The sequence below is a fragment of the Gorilla gorilla genome, chromosome 3 (genome assembly GCF_029281585.2).
Source record: "Gorilla gorilla gorilla isolate KB3781 chromosome 3, NHGRI_mGorGor1-v2.1_pri, whole genome shotgun sequence".
Classification (NCBI taxonomy): Eukaryota; Metazoa; Chordata; class Mammalia; order Primates; family Hominidae; genus Gorilla; species Gorilla gorilla.
The window spans coordinates 101,466,808-101,491,218 of NC_073227.2; the positions used below are offsets into that span (position 1 = coordinate 101,466,808).

The following is a 24,411-nucleotide window of genomic DNA, read 5'->3' on the forward strand; positions in this document are numbered from 1 at the left end:
GTCAAAGCATGTATCTTGCAACGTTCTTTGAACAAGGCTCAGTGCAAAGCTGGGGCCAGTGGCCTTGACCTTCCTTCATCCTTATCTATCAAGGATTTTTTGTGAGCATAAAAGGCAGCAACTTTACTTGTATTTCATTTCATAGCTTAATTATATCTACATGCAATTAGAAAACATATGGTAAGGCATACTTGTGAAGGTCACAAAATCTAGTAGAGCTGGAATGCCAGGATTTGATTCCAACTTCTGCCACTTACTAACTGCGGAACCTTAGGCAAGTCACTGAACCTCTAAGTTTCCTCAGCTGTAAAACAATAATAAACACAGTCTACAGGTCACAGATTTCTATGAGAATTAAATTAGTTAACAAAATAAAGCACTAAGAACTGTGCCTGGTACATAAAATATACTGCATAAGGGTTAGCTATCACCACAATAAGTAGGCAAGTTACCAGCACCTTAAACGCTGAGTTAGAACAAATCTAAAAACTCTATGCTGGCCGGGCGCGATGGCTCACGCCTGTAATCCCAGCACTTTGGGAGGCCAAGGTGGGCAGATCACCTGAGGTCAGGAGTTCTAGACCAGCCTGGCCAACATGGTGCAACCCCATCTCTACTAAAAATACAAAAATTAGCAGGGTGTGGTGGTGGGCGCCCATAATCCCAGTTACTCAGGAAGCAGAGGCAGGAGAATCGCTTGAGCCCAGAAGGCAGAGGTTGCAGTGAGCTGAGATCACTCTACTGCACTCCAGCCTGGGCAACAGACAGAGCAAAACTCCATCTCAAAAATAAATTAACAAACAAACAAAAACTGTATATTTAAGACCTACCTTTACTTATTGAAGGAGGTCACTTCAAAATGGTAATGCTCCTGTCCTGTCTAGGTTCCCCATACTTAGGGTACCCCAGACCCACCAAACCACACAGTGCCAGGCCTCTTTGTCTCCTATAATCTATTCCTCCTTAAAACCCCAGCTAGAGATTTTCTCTTCTACCCTACCAAGTAAAGAATCTGCCCGCTTTCCTTTGCATGCCTGTCTCTTAGAATATTAATGCCATAAATTATAATTTCCCCAAAGAGACACTGATCTTCAAGGGTATGACTATGTTTTTCTTATTACTTAATACCTAGAACTGTATTTTGCACATATTAGAAACTTGACAAAATTAAGAAACCCAAAGGACATTCAAATTCTTTCTCCCAATTTAAAAATTATGGGTACAGGGACAAGAGTGGAGTTGGAAAACGTCAGTCACCCTAATAATAACAAGGCACATTTAATAAACAGGATACGCATCTCTATTTTCTTCCCCATCCCCAGATAATTGTTTTTGAGTGATGAACCAAAAAAAAAAAAAAACCTAATAAATGCACAAGTTTATAATTTAAGAAACTAGCGTGACAAAAATGAGGTCATCCCACGGATGTCATAAAATAAGCATGACTTTCTTCTCTCAATTCTTTTACTTATTGCCCATATAATTAAATACAGTTGTAATTTAATTCTGTTGGCTGTTATTTCATGCTCACAACAAAACATTTCTCTCTCTCTCTTCCTTAAGTTTGTGTAGATGATTCTATTCCCATGAGCATCAAAGAACAGGGTTTAACAATGAAATGCTGAAAACAATCAAAACTTACAAAGAAGTTTATCTGACACACTCAATGACAGGCATAATCATCATTGTGTTGCATGGTAATTAGGTACAAAAGGCAAACAGTTCCTTTAAATGTCTCTAATTAGTACTGCTCTTAAATCTTCAAACCAAGTATTTGAGGAGTCAGCGGCAGGGAAACCTGCTCCTATAACACAGTGCTCCTCAATGGTGGCTTCATATGAGAATCAGCAGGGAAGCTTTTAATATATGTATATATATATATACACAAATATATATATGCACACCTATAATCCATACGCCCAGGGCTCTTGCCTCAAATCAATTTAGTTAGAATACCTGGGGGTTAGACCCAGGCATCAGTACTTCTTATTGCAGGTGATTACAATGTAAACTTAAGATTAAGGATTACAGCTGTAAACAACAACATGGAAGAGAGTTGAAGTTGTCCCTTCCCTCTGTATTTCCACAGCACTGGGAACATGCTCTACTGAAGGCTCATCAATTAATCAATCAATTAGGTAATTAACAAGTATTGATTAACAATGATCAATTCATGTTTGTTACAAGAATTTGACATAGCTTGTTCTTTTCTGCAATATAATACACAAGCGAGAAAATCCCTACTCTCCTCTCCCTCCTCCCAGCATTCTGTCTGGAACCTGAAACGTGGCCTGGCACCTAGAAACATGGTGTCAAGTTAGCCTCAGTGTATGAACTTTTTTTTAATTTTAGTAAAATATACATAACATAAAATGTATCATTTTAACCATTTATAAGTGTACAGTTTAGTAGCAATAAGTATATTCTCATTGTTTTACAACCATCACCACCATCTATCTCCAGAATCTTTCCAAACTGGAACTCTGTACCTATTATATATTCCCTGGGTCTCCTCACCCCTCCTGCTCCTGGCAATCTCCATTCTACTTTCTGTCTCGATGAATTTGACGATTCGAGGTACCTTATATAAATGGAATCCTGCATTTGTCTTTTTAAGTCTGGCTAATGTCTGCAAGCTTCATTCCTGCTGTAGTATGTGTCAGAGTTCCTCTGTAAGGCTGAATAATATCCCATTGCATGTATATACTACATTTTGCTTCTGCATTCATCTGTTGACAGACACGGGGTTGTTTCTGCTTTTTGGCTACTATGAATAACACTGCTATAAGCATGGATGTACAAGATTTTTTATGCATGGCTTTACCTACCCGGCATAGCCAATATTCCTAAACAGGAATCTCACACCAGAGAAGCAAAAGGCTTGGTGAGTGAGGAGTGAGGACCTGTGACTTGCTCCTCATCAACAAAACACAGCAATGATGATGGAAGGCCATTCCTGGGTAGGTTATATAAGACTTCATCTTAGTTAACTGGGCTTATCCAGTTGAGTCTGAAGAAGTAAGCTGCCATGCTGTGAGAGGGCCTGTGAGAGTGACGCAAGGCAGGAACTCTAGGCAGCCTCTAGGAGCTGAGAGCAGCCCCAGCTGACAGCCAGCAAGAAAATGGGGACCTCAGCCCTACAACCACAAGGAATTGAATTTGGCCAACAATCACGTAAGCTTGGAAGAGGACCTCTTCCTGTAGAAAACTCTAGAAATGAACACGGCCAGTTGACCCTTTGACTGCAGCCTTGTGGCTGACGTCAGAGAAGATGACTTAAATAAGTCACGCCTGGACTCTTGGCCCACTGCTAACTGAGATAGCAAATATGTGTTGTTTAAGCTACTAAGTTTGTGGTAATTTATTACACAGCAATAGAAAACCAATATGCTTGCATTTCCTGAGTTTCTGTTGCCAAGAAATTTCAAGTTGTATCTTGTTCTTCTCACTTGTACTTCCTCTTTCCTCATCTCACCTGGAAAGAGGGAACTGGAAGCTCTAGGTCTTTCTTTCTCTCATATTTCCCAGAGCTTAATCTGTAAGCCCCAAAAAGACCATTTAAACGTCTGCTTGAAATTTACCAATTAAAATTGATTTGGCATCAAAAATAACCCAAGAAGGATTAAACAGATGTTGGGGGACCCTGATGACTCGCATTTTATTATAAAATATATATAAAATATAAAATATTCTCTGGCCATTCCTGGCTATAGATCTCAAAAAAAAAGAAAGAAAGAAAGAAAGAAAGCTGTCACACATAACTGCACTGAAAAATCTACAACTAACAAATACCTCTAGGAAGAGTCAGCAGCAAGAGAAGACAAATCATTTTAAAGTGAGACTTTAATGAAAAGAAACACTTTTAGTTAAAGGATAGATACAAGAAATGTATCTTTCACAAAGAAGGGACTTCCAAAGTGTCTGAAAATCGAAACATTTCATCCTTGTCTTCAGATCTGTTCCCCTTCTTGAGAATTGTATTGCAATTTAAACTCTAGAAAGAGGCGATAGGAGCTGAGCTGCTCAGGCTTATGGAAAGAAAAGGGAGGTTCTGTGGAAACTGAATGCTGCTCACTAGGAGGCAAAGGCCAGTAGTGATGTTTCTCTCTTATCCAGCAAGCAAGGAAAAGAAAGACCACTGTCCACTGTCTTCTCAATGATGCTATTTCTACTACAGTCCTTCCTGGGTATCTAGCAAGGAATGGGCAGTGTCCAGAATATTTTTGAGAAAAGAAAAAAAAAAAAGGTCAAAAGGAGCCACCCATTTCAGAGGATATTTAGAAAACGTAAGGGAGAAGAGGTGAAGGCTCCTGCCCAGGCAACCAGGACCCTTGTTAAAAGCCAGCACTGCTCAAACTCACCTGGAATAACCTATTTGGAACCAAGCAGATCCAGAAACTGCTATAAATATCCTACATAAATTAAAACAATAGCAAGCGAAATAAAATGAGAATAGATTTCAGAGTTATTGTGATTAAGAGGCAGATGTTTTAACATCTAGGTGAGTTTATAGAAGCCTTAGCCACTACTAGTGATAACCAGGGGCTAGTTACTTACTCTTAATAAGCCTCATATAATAATACTTACCAGATAGGTTAACTCTGAAAATAAGTGAGATAACTATAGATAGGTCATAGCAGAGTGTACCAAATAAGATACTCAAAATTGGTAGTATTGGCCATTGACTAGTCAGATATTGAGAATGAGAGAAGATTAGGAAGAAACCAAATTAAAGAATTAGTGAAAAAAAAAATGAAGGAGGGAAGACAACAAGAAATAAGGAAAAGGGAAGCAAATGTGGAAGAAAATATTAAAGAATTGGATTCATTCATTCAATATTCAATAAATATTTATTGCATTGGATGTATTAATCTGAAGGAGTAAAGGGAAACTTGGACATTAAAGCTGCTCAGCCAAGGCTAGGTACTGGGTCCAAAAGTGCCATGGTTTTTGTGTAGTGTAAAAATAGCATTGTGCATCCCCTTAGGAATGTAGCCCACAAGGCGAGGGTAGGCTCCTCAGAGTCAGCACAGTGCTAACAGTGAGCTCTTAGACCTTTGACTACTCAAAACAATTAGCCTTCAAATCCTCAGTGTTTTCCAAGGCTTCATTAAATATTTTTCCTAATGCCTAGCAACTAAGACTAGAAGTTTTAAGGATAAAGTGAGAAGGACTAAAGGGCAGATATCAACTAAGTAGAAGACCATTTGAGAGGCTGAGAGGGCTGAGGTGGGGAAGCAGAGTGAGCGGAGCCCAGAGCTCATTGGCTCCTAGAGAAAAGAAAAGACAGAGGCACAAAGGGAGACTGGCTGGGTGCCAGGACTCAAACCAGCTGCCAAAGCTTATTTAACTTCATCTAGATGTCAAGGCAGCTGCCACTTAATTCCAGTCAGGCTCCTAAATTCCTCCATGCTTTTCACCTCTTCCTTTTTTTGGAGCTTAACGGTACCACCCACCCTACCTCACCCCCACAAAAAAAGCCCCCAGCCTGGTTATACAACCCCAAGGGAAGCCACTTACACTGTAGGCTGCACAGGCTATAAATGTTGTGCACATTGTGGTAGAGAATACACATTTGACATCAGGCAGACTCAAATTGGAAAACTGTTTCCAAAAATATATAAACATTACAACCTGGAGCAAGTTGAATGACCCCGAGCTTTAATTTCACCTTCAGTAAAACAAAAAACTGATGCCTCATTAGGCAAGTCTAAGGCCTCCATGAGTTAATTATGGAGAATGACAGATATGTAATAGCCAACCAATAACTTAGTTTTTTCATCCCATCGCTGAGTAGCTAGTTTTGATCTGAGTGTCTACATGCAAATTGTCTATCACTATGAAATATAACCTTTTGTTTTCAAGCATACTGACAACTTTCACCAGATACATCACCCAGTTACCTTCACCATAGATTCTTGGTATCAGATCACCACAAAACTGGATTATTTTTCTTCTTCCATGCCTTATCCTATATAGACAGCTTCAATTTTTGCTTTTCTAAAGACCCGGGCTAAGACAATAGTATTTATGAGAATATATACCAATTTTGTAACTGTCCAACTGGTAAAAGCCTGTATATACACTCTTAAAAATCTTTAATTATCTATGTAAAATCTAGATATAGAGCCTCTCATATGGCAACATGTAAGTCACTATTTCATGGAAGGGAAAAAAGGGGTGTTTCCTCCCCAGCAAAAGTTCCCACTCCTGCAAACTGCTAATAGAGTAGCACTTTCTGGAAGAATCATTTTCAGGGAAAAATAACAATAGCAGGGAGATTTTTCTAATCATTGCATTTAAAAAAAATTATTTCTGATTATATATTTAATTTTTAAATAAGGCTTTCCAATAAAAAGGTCAAGAGTCCACCTCTGATTGTTATCTTGAAAAAATCATCTATAGGAATGAATAGAGCAGAATCTGGACAGCGGGTTTTCTGATTTTGAATTCTGTTTCCTATATTACACTCTACATAACCTTTGGCAGGTTATATAATTCTGTATGCCTCAGTTTTCTCATATATAAAATGGGAGTGATTAATAATATCTATCTTATAGGTTTATTGTGAGGATTAAATGATTCAGTATTTGCGAGGCATTCAGAGTGGTGACTGGCACATAATTAGTGGTATATAAATATTTTTTCCCATGGAAACATTCCTCTTCAATAAAGAAAACATGTTCTGTAGTGCACATCCTCAAATGCTCAGTACTGCTTTGGAAAGGAAGCAAATAAAAACAAACATATTCTTCCACAGTCCTTTTCCACATCTTATTTAAACGTATGACTCACTAGCATTTTCTTCTTTTACCTATTCTGCTCCTGTGGTGGGAGTGACAGATAAAATGAATTGTCCTTCCTAAAACTGGAGTCAAATCTGAAGTCAGATGGCAAGTCTTTGTTTTATCTTTCCTTTTCATGAAAGAACAATAGTTTTAAATGATAGTTTAAGCATCCCTAGCAAAATGCAGTCATACCAGCAACTTGCCAGATGTCTCTGATTAATTTGCCTGTGTTCCACCAGACATTCAGCATGAGCTCCTAATTTTGCTCTGATGAAGTTTTCTAAACAATATCTACATAAACAGAAAAGAAAAACTTAATCTCAGTAAAAGGTCTGACATCTGAATGCATGGTTGTCTTGGTGCTCAAGGCAGACCAGACATGGGCAGAAATGCTATGTGAGCTCTTCCCTGCCCTCTCTGCCAGTGATATTCAGTTCTCAGCCTTGAGAAGCACTGTAATTATTCAGGAACCCATATGTGACCCTCCATATATGCCACAGTTGCTGCCATCAGGTGGATCAAACCCATTCGCAATGTCCTTTTCTCACAGACCTCAGCTCTAAGGATCCAGAACTTAGTAGGCATCGATGCAACGGGCCACCTCTGCTCAACTCCACATGGATGAAGCTAGGAAGCTCCAGGAAGCACCACCACTCTTACTATCAATCAATGGGGCACACTGTAATAAGGCAGACTGGTGCCCAGGCTGGTCTAATCAAGGCCTTTCACATTTGTGGGTAGTTCTTAGAACACTAGAGTAGGACTTAAGACGAAAAGAATTGATCCTGATTTCAAGAGTCTTGGATTCTAATCTTAGCTCTGCCAACAACCATGGTATATTCCATAACTCCCCAGTACCTGTGTCCTTACTTCTCTAGTAAGGGGGGTAGCATCAAACAATCTGTAAGGTTCCTATGGCTCCAAGGTCTTCTGATGTTCAACATATTAAATTTAAGTCAGAGATCATAGTATTTGACACACAGTACCCTGATTCATCATGAAATTTACAATACTTCAATAAAGCTGAGTGCCTGTTACAGAAACAGGCTACATGCCCACTGCATGCTGCATGCTTTTGATGATCTAAAATGGTCAGTAGGCACAAAGCCAGGTCCCTACAAAGAGCTATGATATACTGCAGGTTGGGTGCAGCTGACGAGTGACTCCACATTGTGCCCACCTCAATCTCACAGGCATAGACTCATTTTCTGTGGCGTTGTCCTAAAACTGAACATAGGTCTCACTTCGTCTACAAAGGGTTCCCAAACTAAGTCATAATTCCCATCTTAGGCAATAGCAGTTACAGTCAAAACCATTAGAACTACAGTATTCAGTAGAGTAGGCAATAGACATGTGACTATTCAATGTTTAAATTAATTAAAAATAAAAATCCATCAGATTCAAGCTTCTTTGTAAGAAAATAAGTTAAAAATCCAGTTTCTTAGTGGCACTAGCTGCATTTCAAGTGCTCAATAGCCATATTTGGCTATTGGCTACCATATCGTAAAGCATGGATTATAGAATACTTCCATCACTGAAGAAAGTTCTACTGGACAGCACTGAATCTAGAACCTGATATTAAAATGCAGATCCTTGAAATCAGAAAGAAACAAATTTCCAGAATTCCCTAATGCCAGTAGAGTTTCATTATGAGCTCCTCCATATAAAGAAGGGAGGTACAATTAGACAAATTAAGTTACACCTTCAGACCGTAAAAGTATATTTGATGGGTACAGGACAATAAAGCTGGTGGTGCCTAGCAATTGAAGAGGCTCACTCACCACTTATGATATATCTGAGCACAGGTACCTTAGCAAAATCATAGAATACTGTGTCATGAATTATAGAAACTGAATATTCAAATTCAGAATCTATCATTCCATCAAATTTTATTCTCTGGCTTCTATGGGTGCTTCATATCTCCCTAATATTGTTGACTGAAGGAGAGCTAGGAGTCTCCCCTCAGTTTCTTGCTCACTGTTAAGTGTTCATCAGAAATACTCTCTTAGACAAAAAAACTGAAGAGACATTCAGTGGCTTTCTGATCCAGTATGGAAGGGTGAACATTGTCCAAAATGTAGTTGATGTGTATATTAATAGAAACAGATTTAGCCATAAATTCAGCCAGGATACCTTATAAAAGTCCAAAAAATAAATTAGGAGAACCAAAAAATAAACAGAAGAGCCATTATGACTGATGATCTTAAAATCTCTGATATCTAGCAGGAACTGCTTGGAAAAGTAGACAAACTAATGTATACTGTACATCATCCTTTTATCAGTGAAGGACATGTCTATCCTTTTAATGCTCTAACTTCTGGAAAATTGTTTCTTACAAATTTTTGACAGGCTGTATAATATAAAAGAGATATAAAAATATCCAAAGTTTACTTTTGGCTTTTATCCAATACTGAAATGATTTGGAAATGGAAAATGAATTGTAATATTGAGCACTTTTGAAAAATTGAAAAATTTTAAATTTCTGAATTTATAGAGTTAACTATTTGTGTTTAGCTAGTTATTTCAGACTTAAGGAGGTATCTGTACTTTTTGCAAGGGAAACTGAGGTACAAACCAGTCAACTAAAAAAGAATGTTTCCATTTTTTATGTAATTATTCAATTTCGAACCACAAGGCTCTGTGAAAGCAGATGAGGATTGTTAGGGCATGGATGATACAGTTTTTGTCTCTTTAGGACTTAATCATTAAGAAATCAATTAGCCCATTTCTTTATCCTGACCACAACACAGACTTGTATCCACTTGGCTTGCCTTTATGGTGAGGAGAATAATCAATAATCCTTATTCAGGAGATACAATATCCTTCCTGCGTCCCATTCACTATAGACAGAAAGAAGTCTGGTTTGGCACAGAAAGTGTATATAACTACTGATTTTTTTTTTTGCCTGATTATAGCAGAGCTAATAATTTATCCTTAAATAAAAGCAAGGAAATACGCTTATCTCAGATTTTTCAGCACCAGGAGAATGGTGTTTTGCCTCAAGATGAGCATAAGTCTTTGAACAAAGTAATTGAACATAATCTTGGTTCAAGAGAATACATCTGGTGTCATATATAGGGAGGTCAAAGAAGATGAATTGCTACTAAATTCTCTTACATGTCATTCTGCATAAAAAAGTACATTGCTATTTGTAACATTTTTGTGAGTAAATAATAGATTATACTTACGTGGACATATATAGTAATGTAATGCACATTCTGTAATATTATTATATATGTATATATATACATATACTATGTAGAGTTCATATATCTCTAACAGAAGAGAATACTGGATGATGTTCAGTTTTTTAAAACAAATATAAGTTTGTGCCGTCTATAATTTCAGAATTCATACCATTAAAAATGATTATTACTTTTGAAAGGAAATAGATGAGAAATTTTTAGACTAATAAAAATTTTGACTTAATAAAACTGCTGAAATCCAATATTAATCAAATTTCTTTCAGTCACAGGATATTATAATTAATAATCTGGCATCACTAACTTCCTTCACAAATATTTATTGATCATTCACTATGCTTCCAGTACTGTCAACAAATTGATTAATTAAACCTCCCTTTATAATTCTGTTGTTAAAATTGATCATTTGTTTGTCTGGGTCAGATGTTTTATCTTAATTTATAATACTTACATTCGTGAATGTTAAAATTTGTTTTAATTTCACAAATCTTGCATTTTGCAATAGAGATTCAGGCTCAACCAAGGCATTATCAAGGCAAAAGATTTAATTTCAATTAATAAATACTCAGTTAAAAATAGTAAAGGAAGGGAACCCTAACTAATGATGTTTCTAATGAGTCTTCCCTGACCCAGAAAATCAAACTTTCACCCATAAAGAAATGCATACACACACACACACCTATACATGAATGCAGTGGCAAATATTTATATGTTCTTTTAAAAACTCAAATTTTTAAAAGTAATTCTAGCTTTTAATTGTTCCCTCTGCCTGAAATCCTCTTCCTGCCTGGTTCATGCTCCTTGAAGTCTGTTAAAGGTCACTTCCTCAGCCAGGCCTTCATGACAAGCCTGCTTCTGTTGTCTCCCTGACCTCCTTTCCCTTCACTCCAGATACCACCTGCTATAGTGTTGGCTTTTATCATATTATTGATTCCAATTAATAATTACACATTGCTGACTTGTTTCTGTGTATACTGTTTACCGCCCCTGCTAGAAAGGCTCTGTTTCTATTCACTGAGGCATACCTAGCATCTAACACAGTGGCTGGCAGAGAGTAGAGACCAACATAAACTGGAATGAATGAATGAATTCATCTTTCTTTGAGGCTCCAGCATGTTCCTTTTCCATGACACTTGAAGACTACTAAAATGTGACTCTCTTTTTTTTTTTTTTTTTTTTGGCTAACATAGTCACAATTCACTGTGGTGTGTGTACATTTTTAAGTTCACTCCTCTAGAAAGAGAAGTGTACACTTTCTAATACTATTTCACACCCCTAGGGTTTTCAAGGTAATAGAAATAACTGTCAGTAAACTGAGCTCCTCACAGAGAGATATATATAGTACAATTTCTGCTTTAAACTTCTGCCCAATGGGAGATTTTTTTGCAAAACAAAATCATTTCAAAAACCCCTCTACCCCAAAATCTGAAAGGGTCAATATGTTCTTTATCATTAAGGAGGCTTAATAAATATCACTCTCATATTTCACAATATTAAGCCCATCTGAGTTTAAAGGATGCGAAAATTTCTTACCTGGAGTCTTTTCTGACTCTTGCTTTCTCAAAGGAAAATTCAGGGGGTTTGTTCAGGTCATAGGTCCGGGTTGTTGGCTCAGCAGACACGCCAGCCTTTGCTCCCCTCCTGCTATGGAGAGAGACCAATCCAGAGGTCTTCCGGTGGACCTCAAGAGGCACTTTATCTGGAGAGGCCTGAAGCGGGCTTCCTCCCTGCATATGCACCACATCCTGCAGCTTGTTCAGCTGGATGCACTTGTTCTGGAGCTCCTCTGTGAGTTCAGCAATGGCCACAGTCTGCTTCGACAGCTGCTCCCGCAGCTCCTTCAAATGGTACTCCCGCTCCTGGATCTCAGCATCCTTCCTCCTCAACTCTCTCTCCAGCTCTGTCACCTTGTTCCGCAGAGCATCAGTGGTGAGGTTTCCAGAGTGTCCATCTGGGTGCTTGGAATGTTTAGGTTTCACTGAACCATTTCCCATTTTGCTCAGGGACCTGAGAGGGCACAGAATTGGGAAGTATCAAGTGGAGTTTCACTTCCCAACAGTCCCCACCATTCCTCTCATTCCTATCTTGTTTCATAAATAGGAGCACAGCAATCTTCATTGTTTGAAAAGCAATAAATTTCCCCATGTTTCCAGAAAAAAAAAAGCTATCTATTGATTTCTTTTTTCCCTCCATGAAGAGGAGTTGGCATTTGGGTTCATTCTTACCTGTCCCTTTGAGAGCATAAGTATCACACCTAACATTTTTCACAAATGGTCTGAGTTACCTGCTGTTTTCTCTGGACAGTCTCTCTGAACAGCTGCCAAAAGCATCACAACAAAACTGTGATTTGGATGTCAGCATGGCAAAGATAAAATGCAAATGAGCAGCTACAACAACAGAGGCATGGAAATGTCACAACTTGCACAGCTCCCCATGCGGCAACAGTAAGAAACCTTCCCCAGATTTAGAAAATTACACATCTGCATTTCTCGGAAGACGGAAGCAGAGTTGGTGATGGTTGATTAGCACTTTCCTCCTGCTGTATGTATCTATTAAGTTTTGCATTTCTGATAACACTCACTGCTAAAACACTTCTGAACTGTGGTCACCAACAAGAAGAAGAGTTTTAAAATTGTTCTGCATCCTCTACTTTATGTCCAAAGTGGAGGATCTCCAAAATGTACGACCCATGCTGCAAGGCTCTATTCTTTTCCTATTAAGAATGTCCTCCTAACATTGGTGTAGTGTGGGAAGTTATGAAAATTTCAAAAATTAAAAAAATGAATATCTTCAGTTCAGGCCCCAAAGTAATCATGAATCTAGTGAGTCTCTGGATGTGGTATGCAGATCAGGGGTTATGAGGGATGATTTAGTTTATTCAGAACTTGTTTTAGTCTAATAGCTATATATTTATTTTAACATGTATTTGAAATATAAATAACTATCACCACAAAGTTGTGATCTCATTGTTATTATTGCTTCAGTGAAGACTAAACTAGGTATTCAGGTTTACTGAGTCAATTCGATGAAAATAAAAATAAATCACCTGCAGATAATAAGCACATATGAGCAGAATCACAAAAGTAGAACTTGAATGTGTGAACTTTGGGAAATACTGCTCTGATTAATTATTATAATGTTTAAAGGCTTTTTAGACTACCTATTTAAACTTCATATTTTTCCACATGCAGTTTTTGACAGCTGATATCATTTGGCTGTGTCTCCACCCAAATCTCATCTTGAACTGTAGCTCCCATAAATCCCCATGTCGTGGGAGGGACCCAATGGGAGCTAACTGAATCATGGGGGTGGGTCTTTCCCATGCTGTTCTCGTGATAGTGAATAGGTCTCATGAGATCTGATGGTTTTATAAAGGGGAGTTTGCCTTTGCTTTTCCTTCGCCTTCCGCCATGATTATGAGGCTTCCCCAGCCATGTGGAACTGTGAGTCCATTAAACCTCTTTCCTTTATAAATTACCCAGTCTCAGGTACGTCCTTATTATAATGGCAACATGAGAACAGACTAATACAACAGACATAACCCAAAAAGCATTATAACACTTGTAAACTAAGCTTGAATTACTTCTGATTATCTCAAATCAGAAGAAATGAAACAGTTTTATAACCCACACATCTGCCCCTCTCGCCCTCCAAACTTCAAACTTAAATAGAAGTGAAATACTTAGAGTTTTTTCACTAGTTCTACCAGAATAATTGTGACCTCTACAACAACAAAGGCACAGATGCAAAGATGTAACACAGCATCTAGATTTCAAACAGATGTGACCAAATAGTCAATGCAGATTGCCTACAATGGATGGTGCAAAAAACAAATGCATTTATAAAAGCAATCTTGAAACACCTAGTTATTTCTCATAGAATTCAGGTTCAAAGTGGTCTTCATAAACATTAGCCTTTGGAGAATTGCCTTAATATGTTGCAGAGATGTGGCAGGTTTAACCTTTAAGTTTCTGTTGACTTGGCAGCATTTACTGATCTTATATATTATGAATGTATAAGAAGGATGAAGAGACTAGAATTCAAAGAAGTAGCCCTGGACATACTTGTATCTTGAATAAGCAATTCAGAATATGTTATATTGAAATCTGAGAATAAACCTGAATGAGATTATGAATTACAAGCATAAGAAAGGTGCTCCAAAAAATCTGAAATTAATGTGTACACACGTTTTTAACACACATCAGTGAGCCATTTTCTAGACAGCCTTCTTGGTTCATGGAGAAGTATTCTTAGGTCAGTAGAGAAAGAAGGGAGATGTGATGGTAGGAGGAAAAGGATTTGCCTTATAAATAAAAAAGCACGCACAAAAACTTTCAAATCTAATATTAAACTAACAACTAACTCATTTTTGTTCATGGAAAAATTGTTTACTAAAACCAAAGTATCATATACTATATCAGGGGCATATCCCATCATGGATTTGCAGTCAAATTTGGCACAGAAAACAGTTTTAGCATTACAAATATGAAAAGGCTTAGAATCATTTTTGCTCTATGGATGGTATTCAAAAAATTCTGTACCAATCCAATAATTTTACAAACTTGAAGCACAGTTAGGTAGAGGATGTTAAATTCTCCCAAAACACCAATTATCCTCTGGTTTAGTTGGAAGCTATGTAAATCTTTCAAGCTATTTAGAATTTCAAAGAGGGGTAAAATGAGAGTAACTAACTCATCTTTCAAGTCACTAATTTAAGATACATAAGTAAGTTACTAAATGGCTCAATACTAGTCTGATTTCTTACTTAGTTCATCCATTTAAATATTGCTGTCCCTGAAGCCAAGGTTTCAAGTCTCTGGCTTCATAAAACCTAATTAGATTCACTCTGTTTCCTGTATCAGTCACTAAGATAAGCTATTTCTCAAATATGTATTGCTAGCCACAAGGAGAAATGAACCATAGGATGTTGCTCCATCAATCTGGCAACTGCAGGTTATTAAAATCATTCTTACAGTCAGAGGGCAGCACATGATGCAATAAGAAATGAGTCTGGAGATAAAGATCAGAATTTAACATGAGCAATAGAGTCAGGCCAATTAGGGTTATAAAACAATCTGCTCTTTCTCAACCTTCTATATATTCCTAAAAATCTTTGAGTCTTACTTTCTCATCTACAAAAGGGAATATATTTATATCCATCTCATAGGGTTACTATGATTATTACGTTTGTAAAGTATCCCATACGATGCCTGGCAGGTATCGTATGAATACCTGAAGTAGGTAAGCAGCTCTTATTATAGTATGTAACTAGAAACAGGCAATTAATGTCTAGGTGTGAAGAAAACCCAGAGAGGATCATTTCTGGGTAGGACAGAAGTCTAGTAAACTGGATGTCTTCCAACAAGAGTCTTTTGTGGGTTTTTGTTTGTTTGTGACAGGGTCTCATTCTGCAGCCATGAGATGCAGTGGCCAGTGGTGCAATCACTATAACCTGAAACTCCTGGGCTCAAGTGACCCTCTTGCCTCAGCCTTCAGAGTAGCTAGGACTACAGAAGCACACCACCATGCTTGACTGATTTTTTTTATTTTCTTGTTGAGATGGGGTCTTGCACTATGTTGCTCAAACTGGTCTCGAAATCCTGGGCTCAAACCACCCTTCTGCCTCAGCCTCTCAAATGACAAAACTCTTTAAAGATGCACATTATCCCTTTGGGAGGCGGTGGCTGGGAGTAAGGGACTCTTACTTTGCCTGGATTCTATCTTCCATTGAGAAAAGAAGTCATTTGGAAACAAACAGCCTGGAAAACAAGTTCCCAACCAAAAGATGGAGACAAAAAAAGAATTATGAATGACATGGAGCCAGTTCATAACTACAAGGACTTAATAATTGAAGCTCTGTAATTCCCTCATGTAGCCCCTATTTATTTTCACATATTGCAATGAAATGCTTAAAACACAGAGGTCCACCTAATTATCTTTGAAGGCAACCAAAAACCATAGTTCACTCTGGAGGCAATACTCTTCTGCAGTTAGGTATAGGAGACAGCAATCGAATGAGTAGTGGCATTTCGCTAGAAGAGAGGAAACTACATAAGACTACAAATTATTATATTAATGTAATCGCCATTTAGAAATTGCTGTCCACCAAGAGGTAATTAGAAGAGACATAAGAAAAGCAAAAGTGACTGTGAAGGCGCTTGCAGGCGGATTAACACCTGGCAGTCAATGTGGGAGGAATTAAGCTTTGTTTTCTGTTTTTCCTCCAGCCCTATAGCAGTTTGAAACCAGAATCTTGGCTCTGGTCTAGATAATATCTATTTCTCTCTCTACCCATCTGGAGTCTGTTATAAATATACACAGACAAACACACATACACATATATAGATGTGTGTGTATAGCTACATGTATATCTGTCAATATGGGAGATGGTATGGTGCTGGCTAAGGCTATGGATCCAGAGTCCCAGTGGAAGCACTTTCATTTAGTGGTCTATGTGCCCTCAGGCAAGATACTTGAGTGTCAATAATGGAAGAAAAAGATAGAAACATAGAGAGATAGACAAAACAATGCTGCCTGTCATTTACAGTTTTTAGAGGATTAAATGAGATAAATCATGATGAAAAATTAGCACAGGTATTAGCATATAGTATTTATTTAAGAAATATTAAATATTACTATTATTGTTACATTTAACATTATTTATCCAACAAGAGAATTTATCTTAGAAGAAAAACTTATTGAACAGAAAACATATACTAAACCAACACAATATTGAAGGAGAACTGATACTGTCCAACTTTAAGGCTTACTAATAAAGTAATGGTAATCAATATAGTGTTGTATTGGTGAAAAAATAGACAAGTAGATCAATGGAACAGAATAGAGATCCCAGAGGTAGACCTAAACAGTACAGTCAACTGATCCAAAGATCAAAGAATACAAAAGAGAGCAAAGACAAGTCAATGGAGAAAGGATAGTCTTTTTAACAAATTGTACTGGAACAACTAGGCATTAATTTTTAAAAAAAAATAGAATCTAGATACCGATCTTATAACTTTCACAAAAATTAGCTTAAAATGGATCACAGACCTAGATGTAAGAAGCAAAATTACAAAACCCCCAAAAGACAACATAGGAGAAATTCTAGGTGATCTTGGGTTTTGTGATGACTTTTTAGATAAAAGACCAAAAAGCCTGATTCATAGACAGAAAAAATTGATAATTTTGACTTGATTAAAATTTAAAACTTCTGCTCTGAAAAAAAAAGAAGAAAATGAAAAAACAAGCCATAGACTGAGAGAACGTACTTCTAAAACATATGTCTAATTCTGAACACTCAATAATAGGAAAACAAACAACCCAACTGAAAAATGGGCAAAAGATCTGAGCAGACACCTCACCAAACAAGGCACACAGTTGATAAATACGCATATAAAAAGAAACTCAACATCATAGGTCATTAGGGAATCTCAAATTTAAACAATAATGAGATACCACTACACACCTATTACAATGACTACAATCCAAGACACTGACAACACCAAATGCTGGTGTGAATATGGAGCAACAGGAATGCTCATTCATTGCTAGTGGGAATACAAAATGATATAGTTACATTAGGGGACAATTTGGCAGCTTCTTACAAAGCTAAATATACTGTTACTCTGCAAGCCAGCAATCATGTTTCTTGGTATCTACCCAACTGATATGAGACATATGTTTTCACTAAAACCTGCACATGAATGTTTATGGCAGCTTTGTTTATAATTCCCAAAACCTGGAAGCAACCAAGAAGTCCCTCAGTAGGTAAACAGATAAACAAACTGTGGCACATCCATATAATAGAATATTATTCAATAATAAAAGCAATATCAGCCAACAAGAAGACATGAAGGAACTTTAAATGCATATTGCTGGGTGAAAGAAGCCAATCTGAAAAGCCTATACATTGTATGATTTCAACTGTATAGCATTCTGGAAAAGACAAAACTTGGAGACCATAAAAAGATCAGTGGTTGCCAGGAGCTTGGGGAAAGACAGAAAGGAATAGGTGGGAAAGAACATTTATAGGGCAGTAAAACTATTCAATATGATACTGTAATGATATACACATTTCATTATATATTTGTCAAAACCCATGGAATATACAAAAGGAATGAACCCCAATGTAAACTATGGACTTTAATAATAACGCATCAATATTTGTTCCATCACTTGTAACACATGTACCATACTGATGAAAGATGTTAAGAGCAGGGGAAAGTGCTGAGAGGTGGGTATATAGGAACTCTGTGCTTTTTACTCAATTTTTCTATAAACCTAAAATTTCTACAATATAGAAAGTCTATTAGTTTAAGAAAAGAATTACTTATTAAGAAATGAATGCAAGAAAGCTGATAGCAAAGTCAAGGGACAGGCTGAAATGTGTGATGGATGGAAGGAGAGTAATGAATAATGAAACTGAAAAAGTAAGATACTGAAAAATTTCCTACGCCACATTATGGTATCAGAATCTTAAGATACACTAAGTTCTCTAGTTATGTGGTCAGATTTGTCCTTTAGGAAAATAATATTCTCATAAATAAGGAATGGAGTAAAAAGAGCTTAGAGGAAGTAAGACAAGGGAAGATACTATTGCACCAATCCAAATAGGAGGTGATAGTTTAAGGATTAAAGCTCAGAGTCCCAACACTATTTAATGACTTGAACTTCTTGAGCTCAAGAAAAAAATTGACCATCTCCGTGGTAGCCAGAGAGAAAAACATTGCCATATGAGATTCAATAAAAGTTACAGCTATATGTAACACTGTAATGTCCTTCCCTTCAATAAATCATGGAAACCAGAATTGATTTTTTAATGATAATGGGCAGTTCAGCTGGAAATCAGAGGAGTGAATTATACAGACTTCTACAGATAATATTCTAGGTGGATAGGAAACTGATACATTTGATGTTACCATTAGCTTGTCTCTCTAAAGTTCCTTTAGAAAATAATTGAATATATAAATCCCTGATTCTTCTCCCTGAAGCAAACCACACAGAGTTGTTGTCCTTGTGAGAAACAGCTCACTTTCACATCAATGCCACAATTAAAAGCATCTGTCCATCCAACCTTGTGACTGTTGACCCGGGGCTCAGTTTGGAATCTACTGCTTGTTTTCTCTGTCCACAGCATCCTGGCTGGAGAAAAACTTTCTCTTGACAGGAAATCATATGACCTTATTGTATCAAAGTTGCAGCTACTCTGGAGGTTGGTTATCTCTTTAAAGTGCCTCCCTCCCACCCCCCCAGCAGAATGTTCGCGGTGAATTTTATGAATGCCACTATCCTATATTTGACTGCCAAATTCAGCTATTTTGGGGGCTACATTAACAGATAAACAAGCAAACACACAGAAATGTAGGTCTGTAAGTCTAGGTCAGAAGATTACAGCTGACAGAATTTTTGAGTGGTGGCAAGAAGAAAGACGATGAGGATTTGAAAGTTTATATTGTGGCAACTGGGTAAAAGGTAATGTCATTGACCAAAATGAGGAGCAGATTTGAGGGACAGGACAGTGACTTTAATTTTGGATATACTCAGTTTGAAGCACCAGTGGAAACTTTAAGGTAGAGAAGTTTAGTGAGCAGTAAGAAATGAGGGACAAGAAAAGCTAAAGAAAGAGGAAAGCTGAAAATATTAAGCAGTTATTGATACATAAATAGAGGCTGAAGTTGATGAATTGGAGGCAAGTGCCCAGGATATTAGCGATGAGGAGAGGAAGAGTGTCTAGGTCTATACGAGGTTGGAAAGAAAACTGTAAGATATGGTAAGAAGGTACTGCTTTGGTTAAAGTGAGAGAGGATGTGAAGAGATTAATATTAAAAGAAGAGGGTGAGTAGGAGGAACACTGCAGGATAGCATCTCTAATGTAGTAATTAAATGGATGTGCATGGGAGGGCAATCAAAATGATTTCAATGTTTTGATCTTAGGAGGCTTGAAGGAAAGTAGTACTATCTACTCTTCATTCATTCAGTCATTCAAAAAGAACACATAGGGCACCGTGTATGGGCTAGACACTGTGACACTGACAGAAGTCAGGAGAATGAGCATGCTTTGAAAAGACAGTAATGAGTCTGGATTTACATATATTGAGTTTGAGATGCTTGTGGGTCATCATGATGCAAATGTCTAGCAGGTAGAAGCAAAAAAGAAAACTCAAGGGAAGAGATTGCTCCATACAAGACTTGAAGTACCATTTGTAGATGAGATCACTAAGGAAGGTAAGAAAGGAATGTCTCTATTGTTACCTATGAACATATAGGTAATATCTGTGGATATTACTTGTGGGAGAAGAGGAGGAGAAGCAAACCACAAAGGAGAAGGAACACGTGTACCAATAAGAGATTTAGGAGAAGCATCAGAAAGGCCATGCAGATAAGATCCTTAAGAGGTGAGCAGGCTGCACCTCACATCCCAGAGGCCTGTCACAGCAAATGAGATCAGAGAGAAAAGTGCTGAATCTGATTTGTCAAAGAGTGGGGATAGACACTCAACTACAAAGGACCACGGAAAGAGCTGACACTAAGAGTAGAGCCTGCAAGACGATATCATGGTTCATGTGAGGGATTTTTAAAATAATGAAAACTTGAAAATGTCTGCAGCTCCAGGATAATGAAGCACAGGAGATAGGAAAAACGAAAACATGGGAGAAGAAGAGATAATTCATAGGAAAAATAGCCTAGAGGAAGCAAGACAATAAGGGATCACAGGACTTGGGCAACAGCCAGGCAACATATGCCTTCACTGTGAGGTGAATTCTCATTAGCCTCACTTGTAATGACTTCATAGAACTGGAGTTAAGGATTTCATGTAAAAGAGAAAGATCCCTGGGCATCATCTTTTCAGGTCGTTTATTCTTAGTCATACAGCGTTCCAACGGAGAGGATGCGCTCTAATTCTCCATAGAGAATTCTCTACCATATTAGCTCATACCCTCCTGTGCAAAACTAAACAGGAGTACTGAAAACAGCTAGTGTATGTTATGTGGGATGATCGCCTTCTTCATGAGTTAAATAGAAACTTGCAAAGAAAAGAGACAATTTCTAAGAAACTCTAAGTATGGGGGTGTGGTGGGGTGGGGGCAGGTGTATGTTGCTCTCTTCCCTAAAAAAAAAAAAAGAAGAAGAAGGAGAAGAAGAAAGAAAAAGCCCCTGGGAACTTGGGGAACAAGATGAAGATCAGGAAATCAAGGCATTTGTCCCAGCGTCACCCTTCCTACCTACTAATTCTGCATGCATTGCTTTTATTGTCAGCTCTGGCCTCAGCTGCTTTGTAGTTGCACCGTAGTTCTTCTCAAAACTGAACCTATTTCTTTTTTTCTCATCCCCAAAGTGGCTGGTTTCTGGGCTTTGTTTGCTCTTGTTTCTTCATCACCGAGAAATACAGAAATATGAAAGCGCCTCACGGTGCCCAGAGTGACAAAAGGACACCCACACAAGTTTACCAGGACTCCTAAAAGTCCTTGCCTGAGGACCGTCCTCTAGCAACTACCCAGAGCTCGACGAAGCAAAGCCGGGAGCGCAAGCCCTGACAGCACCGCCAATCCCCTAGCTCGGAGCAACAGCCTCCACCGCTGCTCCTCGCTAAACCTAGAGAACCCTGAGGACTCCCCACTGGGGCTGAGCCCCTCCCGCCCTCAACAGAACCTCTAAACACAAGTAGCCTTTCCCTGCCTCCAGGAGCTCACGAAACGCTGCCACACCGAGCGAATGCAACGCGTACACACGTCCACACTCGAACAGCACAAGCAAGAGACCGGCTGGGTGTAGAATAGAGGCGCACATCGCGCAACGCATTCACAGCATGCACACGCGCGCACGCCGACCCCATCCCTCCCCGCGCGCCCTCACACCCCGGCGCCCAAGACCCCCGGCCCACGAACCTCACCAGACAGCCGGGTAACTTTCCAGGTGCGCAGCTTGTCACCTCGACGCGGCCGCCCCTGCGTCTCAGCGTCCTCTCCCACGCCGCCCTCCCCAGCCGCCTGCGGCGCCGGAGCCCAGCGCAGGTCAGCTCAGCCAGCCCCGCCGTGCACACGGTGCTCAGCGTGGGCCCGGGGCTGCCGGCTCAGTCGCTCCGGCTACGTGTGAGCCGGGGGCGCGGGTTAGCGCGATGCGGGCAGGAGCTGCGGCGGCGTCGGCGCTGCCGCCTGGCTCCGCGGCGGGGGCCGGTGCAGAGGAGACACGCAGGGAGGGAGGGAAGAGAGGAGGGAAGGAGGAGCGAGGGGGTCAGCCGGGGCTACTGCCTGGATAGTTGGGCGCCGGCTTCCCTAAAGGTGGGGTCACCCGCGCCCGCACCCACACTAGCCCGAACCTTTACTCCCGACACAGCCGCAGTCTGCACTTTATACCCCATACCCTCCAGAGTGAGGCAACTTAAGTAGGGCGATAACATCGTGGTTGTAAGCATTTTTGTTCATGTTATTATTTCTATTTCAAGTGTGTGGGACGAGGGGAGAGGAAAGTTCAGGGAGGTGTTCATTTTTTCCTTCCCCTCCCTTTCCTCCATCCTTCCAGTCTGTTTTCACTGCAGGCTCTCTCCACTTCGCCTTCCCTCCCAGAGCTCAAACAGGCGCACGTACCCTGGACATGCCCTCCTCTGTCACACCAATGCCTTTCTACGAAGACATGTGACCCCGAAGCAGCTCGTCGACGCGCCCCTCCCGGACTCTGGGGCCATAACTTACATCTAGTTTCCCAGTTTACGTGATGCTGGGGGCAGGGGTTGAATCGAGTTTCGAGGGACAGAGATTATACCTTCCGAATCTGCAGGTCTTTGGGCAGGGAGCTTTCTTGATCACCCAGGAAGATAATGCTCTCTCGTCACCTTTTGAGTACATTTTTTTTTTCCTGAAGGGTGCAATATGGTTTTCTAAATATATATGTACACCCCACCGCATTATTTGCTGTGCTCTGGAGTTGTGAGATCTCCGTGTGGCTTTTTCACTTTCCTTCTGCTTCCAGAGGAATTTCACCAGCAAATTCACGGAGGACAAGGGCAGTTTCTGTGTTGAGAGATGGAAAGTATAGCGAGGGTCTGTTCCTCACTGTGCATCTAGAGAATGTTACAACCAACTCTCTTGGGTTTTTAAACCACATGGTGGCAGTGGGGCTCATGTAACATTTGTATACACTGTTACATACATAAACTTATATAAAAAATGAGGCCCATATAAAATATGTTGAATGAGACCATTAAGTTTCAGAGGAGGAGGAATATAGTCCTGTTTGTTTTTGTGCTAACTGGAGGAAAATCGCGAAAGTACACAAAGTACTTTTTCATGAAGCTATCCCAGAGTCTGTACATTTTATAAAGACCTCAAAAAAAAATTAGAGGAGAAAGGAGTGAGGAAGAATTCCACAGGAAAAGAGAAAATAAGTAATTGTATGTCACTGTAATAATGGACTTTTAAGTTGATGGGCTGAATTTTTATAAGCGATTTAATGACAAAAAGGAGAAAAACAGATTTTCAAAGTCTTCACTTTAAAAAAAAATTTTAGATTCAGGGGTACAAGTGCAGTCGCATTACACGGACATAACACATAGTGGTGAGGTCTGGGCTTTTAGCGCACCTATTACCCTAATAATGTGCACTGTACCTAATAAGTTGTATTTCCTACCTCACCCACCTCCCACCCTCCCACCTATTGGAGTCCCCAGTGTCTGTTATTACATTCTGGATGTTCATGCCTGCCCATTGTTTAGCTGCCACTTATAAGAGATTCTGCAGTTTTTGACTTTGTTTCTGAGTAATTTCACTTAGGATAATGGCCTCCAGTTCCATCCATGTTGCTGCAAAAGATATGATTTCATTGTTTTTGTGGCTGGGTAGTATTCCATTGTGTGTGTGTGTGTGTGTGTGTGTGTGTGTGTGTGTGTGTAGTACCCCTGAATCAAAAAAAAATTTTCCCAATTTTTCAGGTGATAGGTACACAGTGTATGTGTGTGTATACCACCATAGTGTGTGTGTATATATTTTGTGTATATATATATGTATATATATATAATATAAAACCACATTTATAAATCCAATCACCCCTTAATGGACACGTAGGTTGACTCCATGACTTTGCTATTGTGAATAGTGCTGCAAAGTCCTTACATTTCATTGAGTCCTGGGCTTTTTTAAACAATGGGTTGCTAATTAATGGATTATAAAATTGATGTATTGGGTCAAAGCCAGCATTTTTAAAATGATACCAAATAGAATAAAAAATAGCAGAGTATGCGCGCACACTGGGTCAACTGGGTCATATGTACTTCTTACCGTTCATTGAGGTAAAAGCTTGAAAGCTGTCGATGCAGTGCAGGCTGTTGCCCAGGGTCACCCAGCTAGGAAGAGTTTGAGGGGGAACCTAAGTTCCCTACCAGCAATCCTGTGCTCTGTCAAATCTACAACTCTACCATGCTGAACAAG

At 39.1% G+C, this 24,411-nt stretch overlaps 1 protein-coding gene across 3 annotated transcripts in view; it reads right to left on the reverse strand.

The window, feature by feature from the left end:
- The window catches only part of PRKG2 (protein kinase cGMP-dependent 2), a 126,921-nt gene extending 104,753 nt beyond the window's left edge, over positions 1–22,168 (reverse strand). For 2 of the 3 annotated variants that reach the window (XM_019025079.4, XM_019025078.3), the window contains exons 1-2: positions 21,882–22,168; positions 11,525–11,998 (exon numbers count right to left, since the gene is read on the reverse strand). In XM_019025079.4, the coding sequence (XP_018880624.1) occupies positions 11,525–11,985 (461 nt within the window). In that variant the 5' untranslated portion in view covers positions 11,986–11,998; positions 21,882–22,168. Of the gene's footprint in view, positions 1–11,524; positions 11,999–21,876 lie in introns of all 3 variants that reach the window. The other variant, XM_031010232.3, reaches the window with a different exon arrangement.
- Positions 22,169–24,411: the final 2,243 nt, after the last annotated feature.